Below are 24,738 nucleotides of genomic sequence, written 5' to 3'. Positions count from 1 at the left end.
AAATGGTACATCTAAAGAAATCCCAATGTCTCCACACCACACGCTCCAGAGACCTCAACCTCATTACCACAATCAACAGAACATGCTGGAGGGACAGATTCCTCACCCAGAGACTGCCCATGCTATGGAATAGACTTCCCCTGCATGTCAAGCAGAGCACCTTGCAGTCTCTCTTCAAGAAAAATCTTGTTGAGTGGATAGGTAATAGAAAGTTCACCCCGGGAATCACTGCAGTGGCTCTACTCGACAGAGGCACTAGGAACTAAGGTCGGGCGGCACAATGCCAGGGCACTTCTATGGGCTAAGCTTGTAAAGGCTCCAGGGCCATTGGCCTAGTACACACCTATGAACCTATGAAAAGGGGAGAAAGGGTGAAATACCTGTTTCTTACTCTAAAGTGATCTCAGGGAACTGCTAAAACTCCTGTTCAATAAATTTGTGGATCAACCATTGCAGGTCAGTAGTTTCTGCAACTGTGTTTTGTGCATTTGGTGTTATGAATGGATCCCATTCAGAATAACCTATGATCAGAGTCAAATCAGCACTTGAACCAGTATTTGGGATTTGACAGAGCTCATTCCTAGACCCATATTCACATTATAAATGATCTCACTCACTATATCCCTGGAAGAATGAAGTATGTTCGTATGTCCAGAAAACATGGGCTTCTGGGAGTCTAGAAGTTCCCTACCTGCAATTTACAGGACATTAAACCATTGTGTTATCAGGTCCTTGCACAACAGAGTCTTAAATGCATTTTTGAATCCACAAATGAGTTAATACATGCAATGTGGCTAGATGTTTAGTCTAGATGGGTATGTAATTCAGAATGCTCAGCTACATAAATATCTAAAAGTGTAACTCAGCTTTTTATTATTTTCTCAGGAACACATATTCATAAAACAGAGAACACAAGCTAGAATAAAGTGCAATTGCAAGTATTAAAGGTAAATTCCCAAGGGTAGTATAGTGACACTGCAACTGGCACTGTTACCCCGCAGCTCTTGAGTCTCAGGTTTGGTCTTTGAAAGTGTACCTTCATTCCAAAATCTGCATTTCCTCCTTTTATCGATGCAGGTTTTCACCAGTTGCTCTGATTTCCTCCCTCATCCCAAAGACATGCTGTCAGATGAAATGTCAGTCCTAAAATTGCCCATATGTGTGCATGAACTGTATACATGTTTGTTCATGTCCTGTGATGGACTTGTATTCATTCCATGGTTAATTATTTGCATTTCTGTCCAATGAGTGCTAGAACAGACTATACACCCCTGCACCCCAGGACCCTGAACATGATGTAGCAGGTATCAGACAATTAACAACCCTGTAAAATATTATGACTGAACAGGCAAATATGGATTATAACAGTATACTGAAGTTCCTGTCTACCAGTTCAAACAAAGAACCAATAAATGCCTCTACATCTTGCACAGATGCTCAAAAAAGACAAAAATAAAATGGCTCATACTTTTCTAGTATTGTCCTAGCCAATGTTTCTGCAAATTAGGGAGGGGTTAGCATAATGGTTAAGGTCTTTACCTAATGGTGTAACATACAGGGTTTGATTCTGACCTCTGATTATTGCCTAGGCTTTTAATAGTCTGTAGACTAATAACCTAATATTTACTTATGAACCTGTTACCTGGGTGATAGAGAAGTACTTAGACTTATGTTTATTATTATGTACTACAAAATCATAATTTTAATTTCTATAAAAGAAATTAATTTGTTTTTGTTTAAAATTTTACAGATACCGTTTTCTTTATTATCCTATGGTACTACTGTGTGTATTTTGTCTGCACGTTTTTGGTGCTTTCTTTTGTGATATGAAGCCATGATCTTTGCTATTTAGTTATTTTTCATGAATTAGATTTATTTAAAGAAGGCTTGCTATGAGATAGCTGGATGGCCGTTAGGCGTGCTTGTTCCTTTTTTCATTTGGTAGGATTTTTCATTTGTTAGTTTATGAGAAAAGAACAGAAGTTGGTTGTTGGTTCCAACCTACACTGAATCACTTTGGTGTTGAAATAACTGTATCTGCTTCAGACTCATACCTCTCAACTATACATATTTTTTGCAGAATGTTCAGATTTTTGCCTCATATTTTTAGTCCATCTTTCACAAAATTGTGGTTTTCTAGGAAACCACTGGCAAATCATTGAAGATTGAAGTCAGAAAATAATGACAGACATTTGTGTTTCAGACTTCATACCCATCAGAAAATTCATGCCAATGCAAAACCTGTTATTCTATCAGCCTGCTAAGTTTGTAAGAGCAATATTTAAAATTTGTTCCTATTTTTGGGGCTTTGTTCCTCAATTATTTATGGCTTTGTCCAGATTTCTTGATCTAAGAGGGTTGAGAGGTATGGCTTCAGTTCACATAAGAAGTGAAACATAATATTGTTTTCAACCATATTCCTGAATAAGTATGTTTGCAACATGTCTGTTATTTACTAATCAGAACTTGGGTGCCTGTTACAATGAGAAAACTAAGGCAGTGCTGCACAGATCTTTAAGGATGCAATACTTTAAATGCATTCAGAAATTTCTTATTTGTAAAAGTTTGCTTGCTGTTCTGGATAAAAATAATCTTTTTACTGGAAAGTGTTACCAATATGCATTAATGAGATTTTGTATGTTATGTTTGTATGTCTGTTCCTGTATCTCTTCTCTCTGGTTTATGTTACATTTTCTGTTACTTAGAACATCTGGTTAGAAGTACTGAGGGTGGAGAGTTGAAAGAAAATTACCAGTAAGACCAATAGCTCATGGAATCTCACTTCAAAACCTATAGAAGTCAAAAACTTGAAACCATCACGTCATAACCATGTAAAACCTGTATGTTCAAGTCTGAATCAGAAGGAAAGCTGACATTTTTAAAATCTTTATTTTCCATATTTATTATCCTTTTACCCACATGTCCTTCCCTGATTGATAACCACGTCAGTATGCCTTTAGTTGCTCCAGGCAGACAACAGATAATTTCATGGACACTACCCTCCCTGATCAGATAGAGTGCTTGCAAATAATGGAATAAGGCTCAGCAGATTGTGGGTTATTTGAAGTTTATCCGCATTTCCTATAAGTAATGACACTAAAAGCATTTCGGTTATTTAACCATATTGGAAGTTAACACATTTTCTAAATATACACTTGGAGATCCTTGCAGCAATGCCATGAGGTAATGGTTATCAACTTCTTTTCTCCAGAGTCAGGGACAGAGATAATCATAATTGAAGACACAACTCCCACCAAAATCAGGGTCAGATATTAAATATCAGTACTTCTCATTTCAAAAGTTGACAGAAAAGAGGACTTTAATTTATATACATGTTCTGAAGTAAAATAAGCCCATGACTATAATGAATGGCACTATTTGTAGACAGTAAGCTACCACCTTTTCTCAAAATAAACAAATAAATAGATACAGATTTTAGGAGAAACAGAACAAAATTCTTAGCTAGCATCAGGAGCATCCCATAATTTCTGGGACAGCTGAGAGATCTGCAAGTCAGAATGTCATTTAACATCATCTTCCTGATTATATTGAAGTTATGCAAGCCTTGGCACAGAATGGCCAATATGTTCTCAGCTTTTTTTTTACCTTGTATAATGTTGATACCCTTTTCTGAGACATGAGCTTATACCACTAAGACAAATGCAAAACCATGAGTAAGGTATTCCAAGAACTAGTAAACCAATGCTGTTGTCATAGAAGGTAATACAATATCTGGTGACCACAACACTGGATCTCCTGGCTAAATATTCTAGTTTGAAGGGCATCCATGTGCAACTAGAAAAGGTTAAACTTAGCAGTAAGAGACTTCTGTCATTGACAGTGAAAGCAGACAATAGAACACTGTACACAATGGACCTATGTTTCTGTTGTCATTTATTGCACTGGTAAAAGCTATTTCTTGAAGATAGTCATGTAGACACGGTGGCCACAGCGCCCCATACTGTCACTGCAGGGAGCAATTATGTTGTCCAAAAAGTTTTCCCAACAATATTGTATTGGAGGTACAATCACCATGCAAATCCTTACAAAAGGGACCAGGCACCTAGAAAGAGAGACACATAAAGGAAAGAAAGTATAGTTAGATTGAAAGACGGACTGAGCCATTAGGCACAGAAAATGCATTTGAAAGGTAAAGAAAGCTGGATCTTCAGAATTTGTTTACAGTGTTATTATACAGCCCTAGTACCCTGTTCCATTTTGTCTGCTAGTATATATAACTGTTCACATGGTGTTCTTTTTGCTATAGGAAATGATATTTTCCTTCATAATACATTAGCAATGTATGACTTTAGTTAGGAAACATTTACGATTAACCAAAAATGCATAAAACCTCCTTCATTGTTGGTCACACATTACAACACAATAGGTGAAGTTATATGATAATGCAAGAATAGGAAGAAAATGATACGTACTATCTACTTTGAGTTATTCTGATGCTTACTTCACATTATTAACCTTTAAAAATTTCAAATGTTGCAAAGATACTTGTTAGAAAAATATATAATAGTAATATGCATGCTTAGTGCATTCGAGGTTTAAAAGGGTTAATACATTTATTCTATGCACACTGAATGAATCTGCACAGCTATTAGAAACTTAACAAGAGGCATTTCATTTCTGCTAATGTCATGAAACTTAACAAAGAGATATTCATTTCTGCTTATGCCATGAGAAAGTATACAGCTGCTACAAGCTTTGATAAAGAAAACAATAGATGCTTGAAAGTTTAAACCATAGTCAGCATTACTTGTACCAAAGCTGGAAATGTACCTTGAATCTAGACAAAATGTAACACATGTATTAGAACTGCACAATTGAAGAATTGAAAAGTTAAAGGTGGGCTAAAATAAGCCCAAGGCCAGGTTGTTTTTCTCAAAATGTTTTGCAAGCTAGCAAATAATCTAGTAAGCAAAGTAATTCCAGCAAACCTTGGATCCTGGTAAAAAGATTTATTGTAGAGTAAAACGAAACAATAAAAACTGGACCATCAAAGAAAACTCTCCACAGTAATACTAAGCGCTTTCTCCCACAGTATTGACGGGCATCTTCAGAGTAGCAAATAATCTAACCTAGTCAGCAATAAGTCTAGTAACATTTTCTGTAGAACATACAGAAAGTTGTGTCTAACTACGTCAGCAATAGAATAGTACCATTTTCTGTGTGACATGAAGAGAACTATATAAGAATAACATACTGATCACCAAAGAGCTAGACAAATCCTGCACCTGCATGCTTTGTCTCCTTGCTGCAAGTAATAAAGGGTGCCTTGCTTGAACCTAATGTGCATTGGTCTTTGAAGTTTTTTCCTTTTACAGATTGGTCCTTCGGTCCGGAACCCTCTCTTCACCTCGGATCAGACGGCCAGGTAGTTGAAACCATATGGGGAAGAAACCAAATCGGTTCTTCTTATATGGAAAGTCCTCTGACTGAATTGTCGTTCAAAAGAGGCCAGCCACTTTCTGATCTGTGACTGAAGGATGGGTCTCCGCGAATCGGTGATCAATCACATGGGCTCAGGTAAGGTGAATCTACTTTTTTCTGTTTTCTGTTTTAGATCAGAGACTAGATGTGTATTGTTTTTGTCAGATTGTATTTTTCTTACAAGTCAGGGACAAAAAAGATTACTGTCTTGTCATAGATCAGGAGAAACAGAGTAAGTAGGCAAGCATTCTGAAGAGACTATAACAAAATCCATGGTACCACGTTAAAAATTACGAGAAGTTACGTAACGATCAAAGGGTAGAACAAAATGGGTAATAATTGCACAAAAAGACCCCAAAACCCGCCGTTAACGGAAGACACAAAATATATGCAGTCGCAGCGCGCCGACAATATTAGATATTATTCAAAATGGGTTAATAAATACAAATTCGATGGAAAACTAGAAAAATCCTTGCTCATCAAACAGCTCAAAAACGATTCCAAAGGTGGGGTAAAAAAGCAACGTTGATCAGGAATTCCTCAGGCACACAGCTGGCTGGAGGAAGTAAACCGTAGGGAACAAAAAAACAAATATTCAAAAGCAATGTTTTTAGATAAGGAGGACAATAACTTAATAATAGCATCAGCACCTCCACCTCCCTTACCAGAATATGAAGCAAGTGAACAGGTTAGTCCACCCCCACTATATCCTGTGATCACTGAAGATAGAGATATTGTGAAACTAAAATTGACTAAAATTAGAGATCCCATCGGGACCAGGTCCTGAACAAAGGCAGGTAACTTTGAAGAAGGCATTGAGTTATGGCAAATAGTTAAGAATTCACGATCTATAAGTGAAGAAGAAGAAATATTCCCACTTATAGAAGTACCCAATCCTCAGGCAGGTCAAGACAATCAGGACCCAACTATCTTAGTGTATAGACCTTGGACTCCGGAAGATATCCGGAAAGCCACTGAGGGAATTCCCCATCCAAAGATTAATTTTAGAAAATTCTCAGAAGATTTACAAGGAATGAGGTTGAGTTATAACTTAAATGGAGAAGAGATAGAAAAAGTAGTTAGACAAATTGTAGGGCCAGCTTGGTACATGATTAGTGGGAACTGGAATCCCTGTGACGCTGCACAAAGACCCCTCCCACATAGCAGCGCAGAATTAGACACCAGAGTAAAAGGTCTGACAGACCGCATCTCTGAAAAATGGAAACCTAGGGCAGACTGGACTTGCATTAATCAATGCATCCAACAAGAAGGTGAAACAATTCACCGGTACTATGCCAGATTGTTAGAATGTTTTAATAACCACTGTGGAATGCAGGTTCCTGAAGATCAAATATAAGATTCCCCATATGAACAGCAGTTAAAGAATGCATTTTTAAAGGGCAAGTAGTGCACTTATAAGCAGTTTTATTACAAAACACATGGCAGACCATTGTACAAGCAGGTTACAATCATTACTTGAATATGCTAGGCATGCCGAAAGGCATTTTAATAACAAAAAGAAAAAGAAAGCTCAAGTATTTTCTGTAGAAGATGGAGCAGAAGTTTATGTAGTACAGTCTGAGAAAAAGGGCAAGAAAAATGTGCAGGGAAACAAACAATCTGATCAGTGATCAGAGGACTTTGAAGGGCGAAAGAAAAGGGGAGAATGTTTTAAATGCAGTAAAAAGGGACATTTGGCAAGGGATTGCAAGAAAAACAAGAAGGCAACAACGGAAGACAAGGAGGGTGAGGACTGACTATATGGTAGTCGGGAATCACTAGAAGGGGCTAGCAAAGAAAGGACAAATGAGAATGTGATAGAGGGAGTAGAGGAAGTGCAGGAAGCTAGTGACGATGAAGAAAATGAAATATTAGACCTAGCTCTATTGAGCCTGGAGCTCTATTTAGCAGACACGAAACCAGAAGTTACACACTTGGTAGAAGGGATGGAAGTCAAATTCTTGTGTGACTCAGGGGCATCACGAACCCTGATACTTCCCTCCAAACTGCCAGAAAACACTGAGTCACCTGATTACATACTGGTCAAAGCAGCTAATGGACAGCTGTATCGGGAGCCTCTCTCCCGTAACATTGTAATAACTGATCCAGTTTCAGGATTGACACAGAGAAGCAAAATTGTAGTATCTGCAAAATGCCCAGTAAACCTCTTGGGCAGAGACTTCATGCAGCTATTTGGTATAGCAGTAGTCCCAGCCATGCAGGGTATGGAAGCACAGCGACAAACTAACACTTTTGTAGTGCAATCGGAGGGTGAAATGTTTTATTGGTACAGCCAGGACTTGGTTACGACTGGTCCAGGGACTGTGAGCAAAGAGTTAATGAATGTAGCCATCAGCAAGTTCCCCTCCCTTGACATTGATAAGCAACACCTGTTGCACTGTACCCTGTATTACACCAGGACCTGATAAGGAATATGAGCAAGAATTATTTAAGAATCATGCAAACAGATTGATATTGCTTAACCTGTACTGGGACACAGAAGGGAACAGTGTAGCCAGCTGTTCAGTGCCCCAGGATTTCTTTGCACTTTATAAATCTAATCGATTACCACATTAGCTTAACCAAAAACAGAAATATAGAATGGGCAGACCTAGGAGAAAAAGTCACGAGATGGGAGAAACAGACGGAACTAGAACTGTCAGAACAGGGAATACAAATACAAAAGTTGAATTAGATAACTCAGACCAACCCAGCTGTGCACTTGCAGTCTAGTGAGGACAGCTGATTTACACTCCTGTTAAAGGAGGAAGAAAATGCCTTACGAAATATACCAGAGACTCTCTGGTCAACAGGGAAATCAGATGTAGGACTCATTCGTACAGCGGGACCAGTTACTATTATGCCAAAGTCAGCATTCAGACCACAAAAAAGACAGTATCCCTTAAGAAAAGATGCAGAGGCAGGGATAAAGCCTATTATAGCAGCCTTACTTAAAGGAGGGATACTAGTAGAATCTCCCGATTCACCATGTAACACACCCTTATTTCCAGTTAAAAAGACCAATGGAGAATGGCGTATGGTCCAGGATTTACAAGCCATAAATGATGCGGTAATACCAAGGGCAACCATGGTGCCAGACCCACACACCCTGTTGAATGATTTGAAACCTCAACAAAAGTATTTTTCTGTGGTAGACATCAGCAATGCATTCTTTTCGATACCGATACACCCTGATAGCCAGTATTGGTTTGCATTCACATTTCAGGGGAAAAGGTATACATATACGCGACTACCACAGGGATATTGTGAAAGTCCAACGATATTCTCACAAGAAATGGCAAGCAACTCGGTGGGATTCACCCCACCAAGAGGCAGACAGATCTTATTTTATGTTGATGACATCTTGCTGGCGGCCCCCACCCAGCAGGATTGTAGAGAAGACACCATAGCACTTGTACAATTTTTAGCCGCTGAGGGACATAAGGTAAATAAAAATAAACTGCAGCTTTGGAAAAAACAAGTCAAATATCTAGGATATGTAATATCCAAAGAAGGTAGAACGTTAGGTGAGGACAGAAAAATAGCAATTTTGCAAGCACCAAAACCCACTACCAAGAAGGAAATGATGGCCTTCTTGGGTACAACTAATTTTTGCCGGAGCTGGATTCCAAACTATACCTTGGAATCTGCACCTCTGACTGACCTTATATATAAGAAGCCTATGGCAGTGCAGGATTTGTTACAATGGACACCAGAGGCAGAATCTGCCTTCTGTAAACTAAAGCAGTTAATAGCGTCCTCATTAGTTCTGGGATTGCCAAACTACCATAAACATTTTTTTTTCCAAACTGTAGATTGTAAGCAGGGTTACATGACATCAGTGTTAACACAACAGCATGGGGATAAGCAACACCCCATTGCTTACTATTCATCACAACTAGACCCAGTGGCACGGTCCTTACCCCACTGTGTACAAGCAGTAGTTGCAGCCGCAATGGCAATACAGGCTTCAGCCTCAGTAGTCTTGTTCCACCCTCTCACTTTGAGAGTACCTCATGCAGTCACGATTATTTTACTACAAGAAAAGGTGGCATATCTTTCCCCTGCTAGGCATCTTTCTTGTATGACTATATTGTTGAGTCAACCTCATATGAAATTGAATGATGCACGACTTTAAACCCTTCTACTCTGTTCCTGACCCCTGCAGATGGCACACCGCACTGCTGCCTGCAGGTAATTGAGAAAAAGACACTACCTAGAAAAGATCTCATGGATGTTCCCTTGGATGATGCCGAGGTGGCATACTACGTGGATGGCTCGTACAAAAGGGGTCCTGCAGGACAGAACCTAGTAGGATATGCAGTAGTCTCTGATACTGGGATTATAGAAGCAAAGCCTTTACCACACAACTTATCTCCACAGGCAGCAGAACTGATTGCTCTGACATGGGCATGTACCTTAGCAAAGGGTAAATGTGTAAACATTTTTACTGATAGCCAGTACGCTTTTTCTACTGTACATGTTTTTGTGCAACAGTGGAAAAACCGGGGAATGATAACATCTACTGGCAAACCTATAAATCATGCACAGTTTATTTTAGATCTTTTAGAATCTATTCAGTTGCCTCAGAAAGTAGCCATTTGTAAATGCACAGCTCACACCAAGCAACAAGATAGGATTTCAAAAGGTAATGCGAGAGCTGATACATCTGCAAAACAAACAGCCAAAGAAGTATTTCTTTTAAATGAGGAATTGCAACCTTCTGAAACTTTAGATTTAGATATGCTAAAAACAATGCAGACACTCACTATGCAAGCTGAAAAACAGCGATGGATAAAATGAGGAGCAATCCTTGAAAAGGGGCTGTACATCTCCAGAGAGGGAAAACCGATACTACCCTCTAATTTGTTTCGCTATGCAGCTTTGTTGAGCCATGGGCAGTGCCATGTCTCAACAGGGGGGATGGTACAGCTAGTGAACCAGGTGTTCGCAATGTACGGATTTACAAACTACTCTAAAACATTTTGTTTGATGTGTCAGATTTGTAACAGACATCATGCACAGGGGGTGATAAAGCCCAAGCAAGGGAGTTTCCCTACACCACCATATCTGTTTCACACTATTTGTATGGATTTCATAGAATTGAACAAATGTGAAAATAAGAAGTATTGTCTTGTCATTGTAGATATGTTTTCCATATGGGTGGAAGCCTTTCCAACCACAAATCCAGATGCAGCTACGGTGGCAAAAGTACTTGTCAAGGAAATCATTCCTAGGTTTGGTATTCCGGAAAGAATCTACAGTGACAATGGTACACACTTTGTAAATCAAACCATACAGCAGTTGAGTAAGCATTTTGGTATTTCTTTAAAAAATCATTGTGCATACCATCCACAATCTGCAGGGCTAGTTGAAAGGCATAATGGTATACTAAAAAACAAATTGAGAAAATTAATAGCTGAGACAGGAAAAAAATGGTTATACTGTTTACCCCTGGCACTGTTGAGCATGAGAACTGTCCCTACAGCAAAAGGATTGACTCCTTTTGAAAAATTATTTAGAAGGGCTTATTATACACCCCAGTGGAAACTTCTCATGTCATCAGACCAGGAAGCTGATTTCACACTAGCTGAATATATGAAAAAGTTGTTGAGTTCTAAACATCTGTTGCAGTCAAATTCTGTTTCAGATAGAAAACAAACCGAGACATCAGAAGTGGCAGTGATGCCAGGAGACTGGGTGTGGATCAAAAACATTAAGCAGAAGAATTAGGCATCGCCAAGGTGGGAAAGTCCCTACCAGGTGCTTCTTTCGACACCCACTGCAGTCAAGATAGCAGAATGAGCTTCGTGGATACACCTGACGCACTGCAAGCTGGTTAAGAACTTTGAGTTGGACAAAAATCTTACCTCTCCATCGGGGCCCTCAGCACAAAGTCTGGCTACAAAGGGGGGGGGGGGGTCAGATCAATAGGACTGATCCGTCTCAACCCTGATCCATCTCAACCCCAGTGAAGAAACCATTGGTGCTGAAGGTCCTATTAGGGCAGAGAGTAAGAGCACGTGTCCGAAATAAAGATGACGGAATCCAGTAAGATCCAAATACACCTACTTGGAAGAGTCGGAGAAAACAGAAATGCAGAACAACCATTTCCTCAAAAGTATTGCATAATCACCTTGTTGACTGTACTAGTGACAATAATCTTTTTGTTGTGGCCATTCCTTTTCTCAGCCACACAAATTGAACTGAACAAGCGTGCAGAGTGGCACGCAGAGTGGCACCCGAACTTTAACACTTACCAGGCAATCAAATATGTGTATGCTGAGACCTTCAATGTTTCGAATTGCTGGATTTGCACAGCTTTACCAACAGCATATGGGGGTTACTGTTAACTTCAGTTCCCCTAGGAACCAACAAGACCTGGGAAAACTTAATTTATGATACATCAGATGTCACATCACAAGATAAAGTAGCATTGTACTTGTCTGTTCGACAGAAGGGGACTGTGTGTTTTTACAAGAATGATACAGTTCAGGTGGGTTGGAGCAATTGCAATGTGACTGTTCCCTATAGATGCTACACTAAACCTGATAACATCGGATCCTATTGCAGCACGAGCTATGATTCATTTGTTGAACTTATGCATAGGACAATTGGTGAAGTAAAACATAATGCTGACCTCTATAGACAACTGTCTATAATCGACAAAAAATGTTTCATGCAGAGCCAGGGCATAGTAAAGTTACTACTAAAGTAGAAGATTGTTACTTTGTATGCAGTAGAAAAGCATATAAATAGTTACCTGAGAATTGGTCCGGCAGTTGTTTTTTGGGGTACCTGGTTCCGGCCATATGACACACAGCAGTTTTACCTCAAGGGAAAATTTGGAATGTTTGAGAAATCAAGAAGCCTGTCAATCCAGCGGGCAAATCAATGCTTGGTGGAAAAACCATCATGCTGTGGGCTTAGGGAAAAATGGACTGTCACACATGGACTTGAGTGATTCTGTTATATTGTGGGCAGGTATACTGCCAGCATATGGAGCAACGAAATCAACCTGGGAACTGAGAAAATTGTCTAAGCTTCTCGAAATAATGAGCAATGCAACCTTTTCTGCCCTAGAACTGGTGACTGATGAACTGACTGCCATGAGAACAGTGGTGCTTCAAAATCGCATAGCTCTTGACTTCACCCTAGTGGCAAGAGGAGGTACGTGCACTTTAATCCAGGAGGAGTGCTGTTCGTATATTCCTGACCACAAACACGAGATAAACAACCATCTTGAGGTAATTCAGCAGGTGTCAGCCATGACCAAACCAGGACCAAATCCATTGACTGACTTTTTCCAGAAATTGTTTGGGGGGTGGGGCAGTATCCTGATAAACATTCTGATTGCCATCTGTGTAGGAATAATCTTACTGGTGGAATGTGTGTGCTGCTGCATCCCCTGCATAAAAAGACTGATTAAAAACTTTATAGACATTTCAGTTTCAGAAACCTTATACCAAGGTGCTGAACTTGAAGAATTGCTAAAAAACTGAAAATGCTTTCATGAGCTTAAACTGAATGACTCTCTTAACTGCAAATCCTGAGTAGGAAGAGGTTAGGGGAGGAAAAAACTGTTTATGCTTATCTTGAAAGTAGAATAAAAGTATTAAAAGGGGGGAAATGTTATAAAAATATATAATAGTAATATGCAAGGGTATTCGAGGTTTAAAAGGGTTAATACATTTATTCTGTTCACACTGCATGAATCTGCACAGCTATTAGAAACTTAACAAGAAATTTCATTTCTGATAATGTCATGAAAATAACAAGAGACATTTCATTTCTGCTAATGTCATGAAACTTAACAAAGAGATATTCATTTCTGCTTATGCCATGAGAAAGTATGCAGCTGCTAGAAGCTTTGATAAAGAAAACAATAGATGCTTGAAAGTTTAAACCATAGTCAGCATTACTTGTACCAAAGCTAGAAATGTACCTTGAATCTAGACAAAATGTAACACAATTGAAGAATTGAAAATTTAAGGTGGGCTAAAATAAGCCCAAGGCCAGGTTGTTTTTCTCAAAATGTCTTGCAAGCTAGCAAATAATCTAACCTAGTCAGCAATAAGTCTAGTAACATTTTTTGTAGAACATACAGAAAGCTGTGTCTAACTATGTCAGCAATAGAATAGTACCATTTTCTGTGTGACATGAAGAGAACTGTATAAGAATAACATACTGATCACCAAAGAGCTAGACAAATCCTGTACCTACATGCTTTGTCTCCTTGCTGCAAGTAATAAAGGGTGCCTTGCTTGAACCTAACGTGCATTGGTCTTTGAAGTTTTTTTCCTTTTACAATACTTAAGCTGTTCTTTTTTCAATATATTGATTTTCTGTGCAATTTCCCTCTGCATGTCTCAGTTTTTATATTTTGACCAGTAATGTGCAACTAAGAGCATGGTGTCTTTCTTCAGGATTTGAAATACAACTGCAATACCTCATGCATTTATTTCACTTAATCATTTTATTCATAAAATTGCTGTGAATCCTCATTAGAATGCAACTATCTGGATAAGTGAGATCAAGCTAAGTGCAATACTGTATCGGGAAAGACTGAGACAGGATTAGGTAATAGATTTGTGGAATGCAGCTTTGTTTTCAGGGAGTACAAGAGCAGCCAAAAAGAATTCTGGACATGTTGCCTTACAGATTTGATGGGATCCACCTGATTCTTAACATCATCAGTGTTCTCACCCCCTCCCCCCCCCATTTTAACCATCAGAGCCCATACTCAGCACTGTAATGATCTGCTCCATTCTCTAAGGCAACCATCTGTACCTATGACACCTATGTGACCTCAGGATGTGCCCAGTCACATAACCATCAGAAGAACCTGACTTATGTGTGACATCATAATGTACTCCATGGTCTTGTATTCTACAAATTCTATTAAAATTTAACGCAGAAATATAAATGATTTAAAGGAATGGATTACTGGTCTCACACACCTGGCCATGTTTTAGTGTGTATTGCAAAACCATTCATATGCTGTTTGGATTTATTACTTTCTTGCTGAGAGAGTTGCCTTTTGCTATATCCTCAAACTCTCAATTTCAAATTTATTTCTGGGAACTACCACCCTTTCCCTGTAATAATGCAACCTTATGTTACTTACTCACTCCTTTCCTAGCCTCTTCGCATTCTTCCATGTTTCTTAACACCATCTTATAGCATTTTAATTCAATAATACCACAGGCTTTTTTCTGGGGCCTGATACCTGAAACTAGGATTTCTCTGTATCCATTGATTCTTCAACGTTGCATTCTTTGAATTCCAGTCACTCGGCATAAATTGTATAAAACTGACAGCATGAGTATATAAACCCATGAAACACATTTACATAGCTGTACAGGTATTAGGCAAATGTATCACAATATGAAACACACACACACACACACACACACACACACACACACACACACACACACACACACACACACACACACTTACACTCACTGTGTTTTCTTGCAGGGGGAATATCATGTGTACCACATATGGTTTGCTCACTTTGAGGTCACTATACCTCAAAACTATCTCAGCCTTTTTGCGAGAGACTGTGAGGACTGAGAGTCAAGCACATGTACTGTGACCAGTCTCATACTGACTAATAGGGTTTCTAAGCCAGTTCCTCTTGAAGTAGACTAGGCTGTATTGTGCCTTCTTTCAAGGACTATTTTGGTGCCTAAGTGAATCCCTTTATATGCTTATTTTTTATTATTTTTTTTCTTGTCTGAGCTGCATTTGGCCTCCTTTTCTTCCCTCATGGATGGCACTCCATTCACCACATGGGTCCTTGTCTCAATGGTGGGTCACTGAGCATTACAGCCAACGATCATTAGAGCATATTACTCAGGCTAAAGTGCCAGTGTTAGACAGTTGTTATCACAGGGTAGGCATCACATAGGCAGGCTGGAGATTTTTTTATTTTGATTAAAAAGAAAAAAAAAATGGCAAATACAGTAAAATAAGTGTGGTCAGTGTGCCTCTTTTATGCTCCTAGCTCTGATGTCATAGATAATATCAAGCTTTTCATAGGATGGCTCACATATGGGCACATTCCATAGCCAAACTCAACTGTCTTCTATCTCAAATCTGTCCCCAAGCCTGGTGCCACAGTTAGAAATCCAACTAATACTTAATAGGTCAACTTAGTTTATGCTCCAGACATGAGTATGTTGTGATAATGATACCATTCAAACTAAGAATCATCTTTGTCTGTATTTCTTGTTAGTCAGGTTCTGGTGTTCACATACATATCGATTTTATTTTTACCAGTGCTGGTGTACAGTCAAGAATGAATGTGGGATGCATGAAGATACTTACCAGATATGCAAGCAGGTCACCAAGGCAAAAAGGATACCTGTTACAATCGAAACAGGAATGGCACAAAAGACTGAGGTGATACGATAGCACCAGAGCTTGGTGGCTTCAAACAAAATGTCACTCCATGTCCAGACCTTGTCAAGGCTATGAAAAGAGGATGGCTCAGCCAGAACATCAGCGAAGTCCAGCTAGAAAAGAGAGGGAGGGAGGTGAATGAGTGCATAAGTTATCTAAAAGCACACCTGGTGATATTGCATTAGGGACAATTACACCAAATGAAACTTTTCATGCATACTCCATCCCTATCATAACTGTTACAAAACACATTTTAAAGGTCAAAGCTATTTTTGTCTGTGTCAGCAAATATCAAAACTTGCAAAACATTTTCCTGAGAGACCAGAAGACAAAATCGTACTTGAAAAGTCCTAAAAATGTTCTCCCAACTGTTTGTGAATAGCAATATAAAAACAGTTTTCATGTATGTCAGGTGCTTAAAGTAAATGCCTATTTCAGCCAATATAAAAAGTAACATAACTCTTATAGAATGTAAAAGCATGGCTATTTTGTATTACAGAAGTATCGTATTCATGTTAATAGTACTTTTGACAAACCATTGAGGTCCAAATTGCTGAATATGCACATGCCAATTTAGCTCCTTCCCAAACTCTCCAAATGTTTTTTTTTTCAGGTTCTAAGTATGTTGTGGGTAGTGTAGGGGATTGTGCCCCACCGCCATCTAGTGTAAACATCCCCTGAAGTTGTACTATTTGCAGGGAAGAAGTCCAGCTGGGTTAGTATGCCTTTTGAGGAGTTAGTTGTTGATCTGTTGTTTTGATGGTGATGTTAGCCAATCAGACAGTCATTTGACTAGTCTGTTGTGTGATTTGAGCTATGTATTTAAGATCACAGTTATCTGCTGTGTTGTAACCATTTAGGCTAAGATCTGCTCATCTACAATTAAAATATATATTTCATGGAGCTGCAGAACAAATGCAATTGCAATGCTAGCAGAGTGGCAAAATGTTGTAAGCTGCAGAATCGAACAAAGGCTTTCAACCATTTCGCAAATGGCACTTACCTTCTCCAGTGCACTCTGAGCAGCATGCTCTTTTCTCTAGCATGCTTATTCTTGACATTTCACCATTTTACTTTTAGGGCAGAGACATTCACATAATTAGAGTAAAAGTTAATGCTAATTTGAAGCAGTTTGTTTTTAACAATTTTCAAATTTTTTTTAAAAAATAATTATTTACCTGTTTACATATATTTGCTTTTGGTGATAAACAGTGCAGAAGTAGGTCTTTTCTACTAAATGCATAATGTTAAGTCCTCGCCCACAGGTTAAAAACAGGCACAGCTTTGCTGTAATCAAAAACATTTCAAGGAAAAATAGATGGGCTGAAATTGTGGTACAGACTAATACGTAGCTGGATGACAAACACAATCACTGCATATAAACTCAAGTTAGTGTACATATAACTTTAATTCCTTTAGATCTCAACTTGCTATAGGCTCATTGTACACAATGATCCTGGATGACATACCATGGTACCTACCTACCTAATCATGAAACTACTGTTGTAGGGCTGTTCTTGTGCAAGGGTACATGGTACTACTTTTGATTACACCAACATGACAATGTGTGAAAAACAGATCTGGCTAATAAAACAGTGTTTATTTCATTGGTGTAATGTGTGGCAGTGTACCATGTGACACACATCATGGATAAAATAGATTATTCATTTTGTATCTTTGCTTTCCACAAACATTGAATTATTGGTATCCTTTATGGGAGAACTTTCTGTAATAGGAAGTTGAGACCCTTTGAAAATAAATGGACAGTAGTTTATTTATTTATTAGCATTTGTTTACTGGAAAAGACTAAGAAGAGCACATTTTCTTTGAAGGCCTGGGGAAAAAGCTCCACAAAGGCAATTAGTATGAATGTACATAGTATTCAGAACAGTTAATAAAACAAAGTGCATTGTGCAAAAACACCACAAAATGCATTATAAAAACACAGGTAGTACAGACAAATACTATATAAGGCACAGATAATAGTTTAAGCCAGTACGATTACAATACTATTCAAGGCACACTTAGAAGTATATGCCAGTGCATTCACATAACAAATATAGAGAAAATGCATGTAACAAATATAGTACTACAAGGCATGAGTATTGAGTATATATACATTAGCAGGTGTAGTTGGGTACAGGTAAGGTAAGTTAGCAGAAAGGCCCATCAGCCTAACTAGCCTGATCTGCAAGGCTATGGAACTCATTACCATGGATCTTATAAACAAGGATATTGGCAACTTCCAAATGCTTGACCCCACACAGTTTGGTTCTATGAAAGGGAGATCATGCCTGTTAAACTTGGTTGACTTCTTCAAAACAGTCACCAGAGCCATGGACGAGGGGAAGACGGTGCACGCCGCCTACCTTGACCTTGCCAAAGACTATGACAGTATTCCCCACTCGGGTATAATAGATAAACTATCCCAGCTAGGCATCAACCTGTATGTTACCAGATGGGTAGCTAACTGGCTCACTGATAGAACCCACTCTGTCAAAGTAGGGGCAGCCACCTCTAGTAGTAGACTTGTAATGAGTAGTCTACCCCAAGGATCGGTCTTGGGGCCTCTACTGTTTGGGATATACTTTTCTGAGGTCAAGCCAAAACCAGAGGTCTGTGCCTGACCAAGTTTGCAGATGACTGCAAGCTGAGCACTGTCTTAAATTCCCCTAGTGATGTGAACATCCTCCAAGAGGGCCTTACCCAAACAAATGACTGGTGCCAGAAGCATGGCCTCAAACTGAATGCCAAGAAATGCATTATTATTCCCTTTGGGGAAAATGTCATCCCCACTAATTATCACATTAATAACAATGTACTAAGCATGCAATCAGTCATGAGGGACTTGGGCACCCAGGTTGATAGCAACCTGACTTTTGACCACCATGTTGCCTCCATTGTACGGAAGGTTTTCTACATGGCCCACCTCATAAATAAGGGTATTTCATCCAGGAACAAGGAGGTCATAACATCCCTGTACTCCTCCCTTATCAGACCCATTATCGAGTACAATGCCCCCTTTGGAATGTATCTTGCTAAGCACATGCAGCGGTTGGAGAGACCACAGAGGTTCCTGACCAGGAAAATCCAAGGTCTCAAACACCTATCCTATACAGATAGGCTAAAAGCCATGTCCCTCTACTCAGTCTCATACAGACTGCTCAGAAGTTACCTGTGTCTGGCATACAAGGCCATTTCAGACCCAGCCTTGATGGAGTTGCTGCATATCTATAAGACAAACTTCTGCACACAAGGCCTTAACCTGGTCTCTGACATTAATAGAACTTGTTGGTGGGATAGATTTTTGCCCCAAAGACTCCCCCATCTGTGGAATTGACTCCCTCTCCATATCAAGCAGAGTACATCTCTATCCATCTTTAAGAGGAACCCAGATGACTGAATTGGACACACAAAATACACCCCTGGGATCCTACCTGTGCCCCTGCTGGACAGGGGAAATAGGTGCTGACTTTGAGGGAACATGGGTGAAATTCTTGGCTAGGCTTATAAGGGTCTTCAGGCCAATAGCCTAGTATCATTCTATGAACCTATAAAAGGGTGTACAAAATATAGAATATAAGAGAGGTCAATAGGTTAATAGATGAGTGGCAGTACTGGGGTTATAGAGTAGATAAGGAAATATAATATAGAGGCTGGGATAGAGCTTATTAGTTGTATTAGGTAAGGAGAGAGAGAGAGGCGAGTTTAGTGATAAATTAGTCTGTTTGAGAAGGAGTGTGTACAAGTTTGTAGAGAAATATGTGTGAAGGAGAAAAGAAGAATGGATAGGAAGACTCTTGGAATTAGGTAACAGCTGGAGGAGGTACTGAACAGTGGCAAGTCTATTTGGAGAGGAGATATGCATACAGGGCAGTTTTGAAGGTGGCAGACTACTGATGTGTATGAATGTATGTCGGTAAACTATTGCTTGTTTTAGCAATGACCCAAGAGTATAATAGCTGACCAGCAGGTATTTTAGGTTTATGAATTTGTAGAAGGTGTAGGTTTTCAGATCTTGGGGGCCTATTAGGATTATAATGGATTTTAAGGACTGTAGGGCAGGGCAGTCGAGGTTTATTAATTAATTTGTGTGTGGTACTTAGTTGAAGACAGGTTATGTAGTGAGGGAATTCGAGTCAATGTAGTCTATTTACGGCAAATTAGTTGTGGGTAGAGTGGCAACTATTTGTTGCAAATTTAGCTATCTTGTTATAGCATGGTTTCTAGTTTAGTTTTCAGGGAGGACTGGAGGGTGATTAATAGCAGAGCACCATAAACTAGGGAAGGAAGTAGGTAAGATGAGGCAAGTACTTGTTTTGTGGGGAGTGAGAGGAACAGGTTATGTCTAATGGGTAGTCCTAGATTTTGTGGGTCTTATTGATGTTATTATGAACATGGAGATCACATTTGAGGTTGTCATTGATTATTATCCCTAACAGTTTTGTGTGGGTCACTAATTCAATTGTAGTGGAGCTAAGACAGAATATTTTGAAATGGGATGTGTTAAGGTGATTGTTGTGGTGCCAAGTCTCTACAGTGGTAAATGCCATTTGAGTGATTTGCTGTAATAGAGCTGGGTTGTCAGCAGTGCAGACTGTGGTGGAGTCATCTGCATACTGAACTAGGGACCCCTGCTGGATTGGTTGATGGAGATGAAAATCTTGAACAGAAGGGGTCCTAATATTGAGCCATGGGGGATGCCAGTAGGGTTAGGAATGTAAGGGAATATGCAGTTCTGCCATTTGAACAGCATGTTCCCTGTTGGAAAGGTAGCTTTTGAACTAGTTAAGAGAGGGGTTGATAGTCCTATGCTGGCGATTTGGGAGAGGAGGCTAGTGTGAGAGATGGTATCAAAGGCTTTAGACTGGTCCAAGAATAAAGCTGAGACAATGTTCCTGAGTCATGAGCTTTATTAACTATGTCTAGAAAGGATATTAGAGAGGTAGATGTGCTATGTCCTGATCTGAACTCATGCTGTGTTTGGGAAAGTATTTTATTTTTAAGGAGGAAATATAGGATTTGCTTCTGAACACATTTTTCTAGTAATTTGGAGATGGGGAAAGAATGGCAGTGTTATGGAAGTTGTAAATTTCTGTTGAGCAGTCTCCTTTATGAAGGGGTAAGATGATTGTTTTTTTCCAGAGGCTAGGCGTATAGGATTCTTGGATGGATCCATTTATAAGACTGTTAATAGGATAGGCCACTGTGTCATTGGTGATTTTGAGGTCCTTTGTGGGTATTCCATCAACAATATTAGAGCTGGGCTTTAATTTCATGAGGAGTTTTTTGATAGTTGTAGTAGGGACAGTACAGAGTTTGAATTCTACCTGGGAAATAGGTTCTTGTTGGTTATTGTGGTCATGTGGTGGGGAATGGATGCATGGAGTGGGATGGCTTAATGTATTTTTGGTATTGGGACGGGGCTGAGGCTGAGTATGCTGAAGGAGGTAAGTGTTGGTTGGGAAATTATTTTTTGCGAGAGGTAGAGAAAAAGTGGTAGTAATATTGGCAATAGTGTCTATAAAGTAGCAGTTGAAGATGTTTGCGATTTGGCCTGGAATTTTGTTGGGGTATGGGCAGGGATTTTGTGCCAGGGTTTAGGAGATTATTGATGGATGACCAAAAAAATTTAAGGTTATTTCTGTTATTATTTTGCAGGTTCTAGTAGTAGTCTTTTTTGTCTTTGAATGTAAGTTTTTTTTTGTTTGATTATGAAGGTGTTTGTTGTACTTTAATAAATTGGAGTTGTTTTATGTTTGAGCCATAGCTTTCATGCTTTGTTCCTGGTTATCATAATTTCTTTAGTGGATTTGGTTAGACACGGGGCATGATTAGTACTTGTTGTTTTGGTTATCTAATATTTTCAGAAAGGTATTATTAAAGTAGAACAGGGCGTCGCCTAGGAATTGGTCTATTACATGGAGGAATGTATAGGACAATAATATAGAGTTTTTTGGAGTTGCTGATTTCTAGGAAGGAGATCAAGATTTCAGCATTGTGGAATTATGGGATGTGGTAAGTGAATGGGATTATGTTAGAAGTATTAGGCTATGTGATGGCTCCACCACCATCTTTCTTATTGTATCTCTCAGCCCTTATTATGCTATAATTTGGGGGAAGAAATTCTGAGTCCATAATTTTAGGTTTTAATCAAGTTTCTTTAGCAGCTAGAATGTCTGTTTTATTTTGAAGTAACCAAGCATGTAGTTCAGATGTCTTATTACAGATGCTTTAAAGGTTTTGCGTGGTTATGTGTAGTGATTTAGAGCCTTTTGGATGGTTTGTTTTGCTAGGGAAATTTGTGGTAGAGGGGCCTGGGTTGGGATGAATGTCTGCGGACTGGACTAGGTTTGAGAGGGATATGAAAAACCTGGTGTGAAAGATGAGATAATGTGGAGCTAACATAATGAAGTATATGGTAACAGCTATTGCTTGTGCACTATAAACTATGGTAAGTTGGGAGGGTATGTGTTTTAGAGCAGTAGAGAGGGTTTATGTTAAATAGGCTTGGGCTGATTTCTGAGTAGGTATTATTTGGGGTGCTTATACAGGTACTTATTGAGTTGGATTTGGAGGGTAATGACTTGGGGTTGATTGATGTGGGTTGTATTACAATTAGGAGTAGTGAAGATTGGCTTAGCAATACTATGTGTGGAATGGAGGGAGCCATGGTGGATGATGTGAAGCTAGTTTTCAGGAAGGAAGTGTAGAACAGGAAGTGGAGGAGCATAATTGGCTGAGGGTGGAGCGGAGTGGCTAGGAGAGTATAAATGTAATGAAAGAGGGGGTGGATGAGGACTAGGGGTAGGGTAGGGGAGTGGAGTGGAGTCAGCCCAAGTGTAACGAGGGTGGATGCAGTGGGATAGACCAAAACACCGGAATGTGAAAAGAAATGAAAAAGCAATCACAAAAGTTGTAAGAACAGGCAACAACTGAAGTTTTGTACTTTAATATAAGATAAAAGTGATGGCAAAAAGAGTCAAACTTCGATTAAGAATATTTGAAAAAAGATCAGGAGAGATGGAAACCACTAGAGTGAGTCGGGTAGCTAGCAGTAAGTGAAGATTAATTAAAGTATGCAGCAAAGGTTAAAGTATGATCAGGGGAATGGTTAGGTAGTGTGCTAGCCACATTTCGCAAATAGATTACTTGCAGTGGCAAGAAGGTATTAACATACATTAACTTTTGCAGGATAAATTCTGGACAAGGTAGTCTGAGTTGAAGCGGCATCTATGTTTTATGTCATAAGTGGTGGAGGGCGGGAGGGGGTTCTGCACTGTCATCTTGATCTTGGGCACATCTGTTGATCACACCTGGTGCAGAAGGCTTCTTCTCAGGCCTTCTGGTCAAGAAATAGCCTTCATGTTAGATGATTGGAATTGTCTTCTAGGTCTGAATGTTCCATCTTAAGTGCCTCCACCTGTTTCAGCAATTGATGATAAGAAGCTGCAGCCATCTTGAATTACTCCTTGCCTTTTTAAGCTGATAAGACCTCTACTGTACTTCTTTTGATTTCCTGGCTTCATGCCATTTTGATATCAGTAGCAGCAGTAGCAGTTTGAAGTCAAGTTTAACTCTTGGAAGCAATGTAAAGCAGATACAGACTCAAGTCTGTTATCAAACAAATAGAGTTAGTTAGTACCCTTCCATGTGGTTTTGTTTAGACTTAGCTAAATCACATCACTGAATCAGAAAAGACTGATTACATCTGCCCAGTAGCATAAATGTTTCATAGTTTATTAGTGATGTTATCAGATTATTTTTAAAAGGAAACAAGTCCTCTAGCATTCTACAGCATGGTGCTGCATGGCCTCCTATTTAAATGCTGGCATTCAAAATGTCGAGTGCTGACATGCCAACAAATATCAAAAATGAAGGAGAAGAGTAAATCTTGAACACCACTCTTCTCCTTTAAACGTCTTTTTTACAGGGTGGCAAGTCCCCCACACCCCTGAACATAATATACTGACTCTGAGATCACCATTCTGTGCACAAAAAGAAAAATTCCAAGAAATATCCACCTTAGACTTACCATATGTAAGTCCATTTTTTATGGTCCTTCACTCTCTGCATTGTGGGACTTGCTGTGATGTGTACCAACATTTCAAATGTTTAGCATACATGCACATGGTTTTATGTTATAACTCTGAGGTAGCTGAACATCAATAAAAAGGGAATGTTTAGCCCTGTCTTAAAGCAAAGGTCACATGACCCTGGAATTTTAAGTGAGTGGAGAAAAAAAAAACAGTGTACTAGTGTGTTAGTCTTAAGGAGATGCTGAATGCATTATGGGAGGAAGTAATCTTGGCTTTTAAAAAAAATCATGTTAACAAGGCAATCCATCAGATGATGATAAATTAGAAACAGAAATAAACACTGTGAGTGATACAGTACCACAAAGACCAAGATATGATGAAAACCCTTTTTTTTCAGTTTTTGAATGTAGTTGCCCTTTAAAACGTGGCTGTGGGTCATATAAAATATATTGCTGAATTAATTACAGAGTTAGTGTACTGGTGTTCTGATGCAGAAGTTTAACATAATTTCTACTAATTCAGAATTTAAAGGTTTGTCATTTGTAAACTTAACATATGTTATATATGCTTTGGGGATACCAGAAAGTAACTTTCTACTTCCTCCAAGTGCTTCAAAGCCAACCGTACCTGAAGATGACAGCATCTCATAGCAGCTGTGCATCAGATATTGTGGTGTATTGCAACTTTTTTTTCTCTAGCAGCAATAATGTACAACTTAATCCTTTCCCCCTCAAGTCTCTGGTTAAATCTTGTATAAACTGCAATTTTTCAGAAGGCAGCATATCATAAATGGACAACGCATAGAATAACTTACTGGAAGGCTAACATTTATAAATGGTCTAAATGC

General features: G+C 39.1%; 1 protein-coding gene across 1 annotated transcript in view; it reads right to left on the bottom strand.

Annotated features, from left to right (window-relative positions):
* Window positions 1-2,870: 2,870 nt before the first annotated feature.
* The window catches only part of LOC122809115 (caveolin-2-like), an 81,629-nt gene continuing 59,761 nt past the window's right edge, over window positions 2,871-24,738 (bottom strand). Inside the window, exons 2-3 of the mRNA XM_044080364.1 lie at window positions 15,778-15,965; window positions 2,871-4,063 (exon numbers count right to left, since the gene is read on the bottom strand). Of these exons, the coding sequence (XP_043936299.1) occupies window positions 3,913-4,063; window positions 15,778-15,965 (339 nt within the window). The 3' untranslated portion in view covers window positions 2,871-3,912. The remainder of the gene's footprint in view (window positions 4,064-15,777; window positions 15,966-24,738) is intronic.

This window comes from Protopterus annectens, chromosome 8.part0 (assembly GCF_019279795.1).
Source record: "Protopterus annectens isolate FY-2018-M chromosome 8.part0, PAN1.0, whole genome shotgun sequence".
Lineage (NCBI taxonomy): Eukaryota > Metazoa > Chordata > Ceratodontiformes > Protopteridae > Protopterus > Protopterus annectens.
This window is presented reverse-complemented; position numbering and strand designations above follow the sequence as displayed.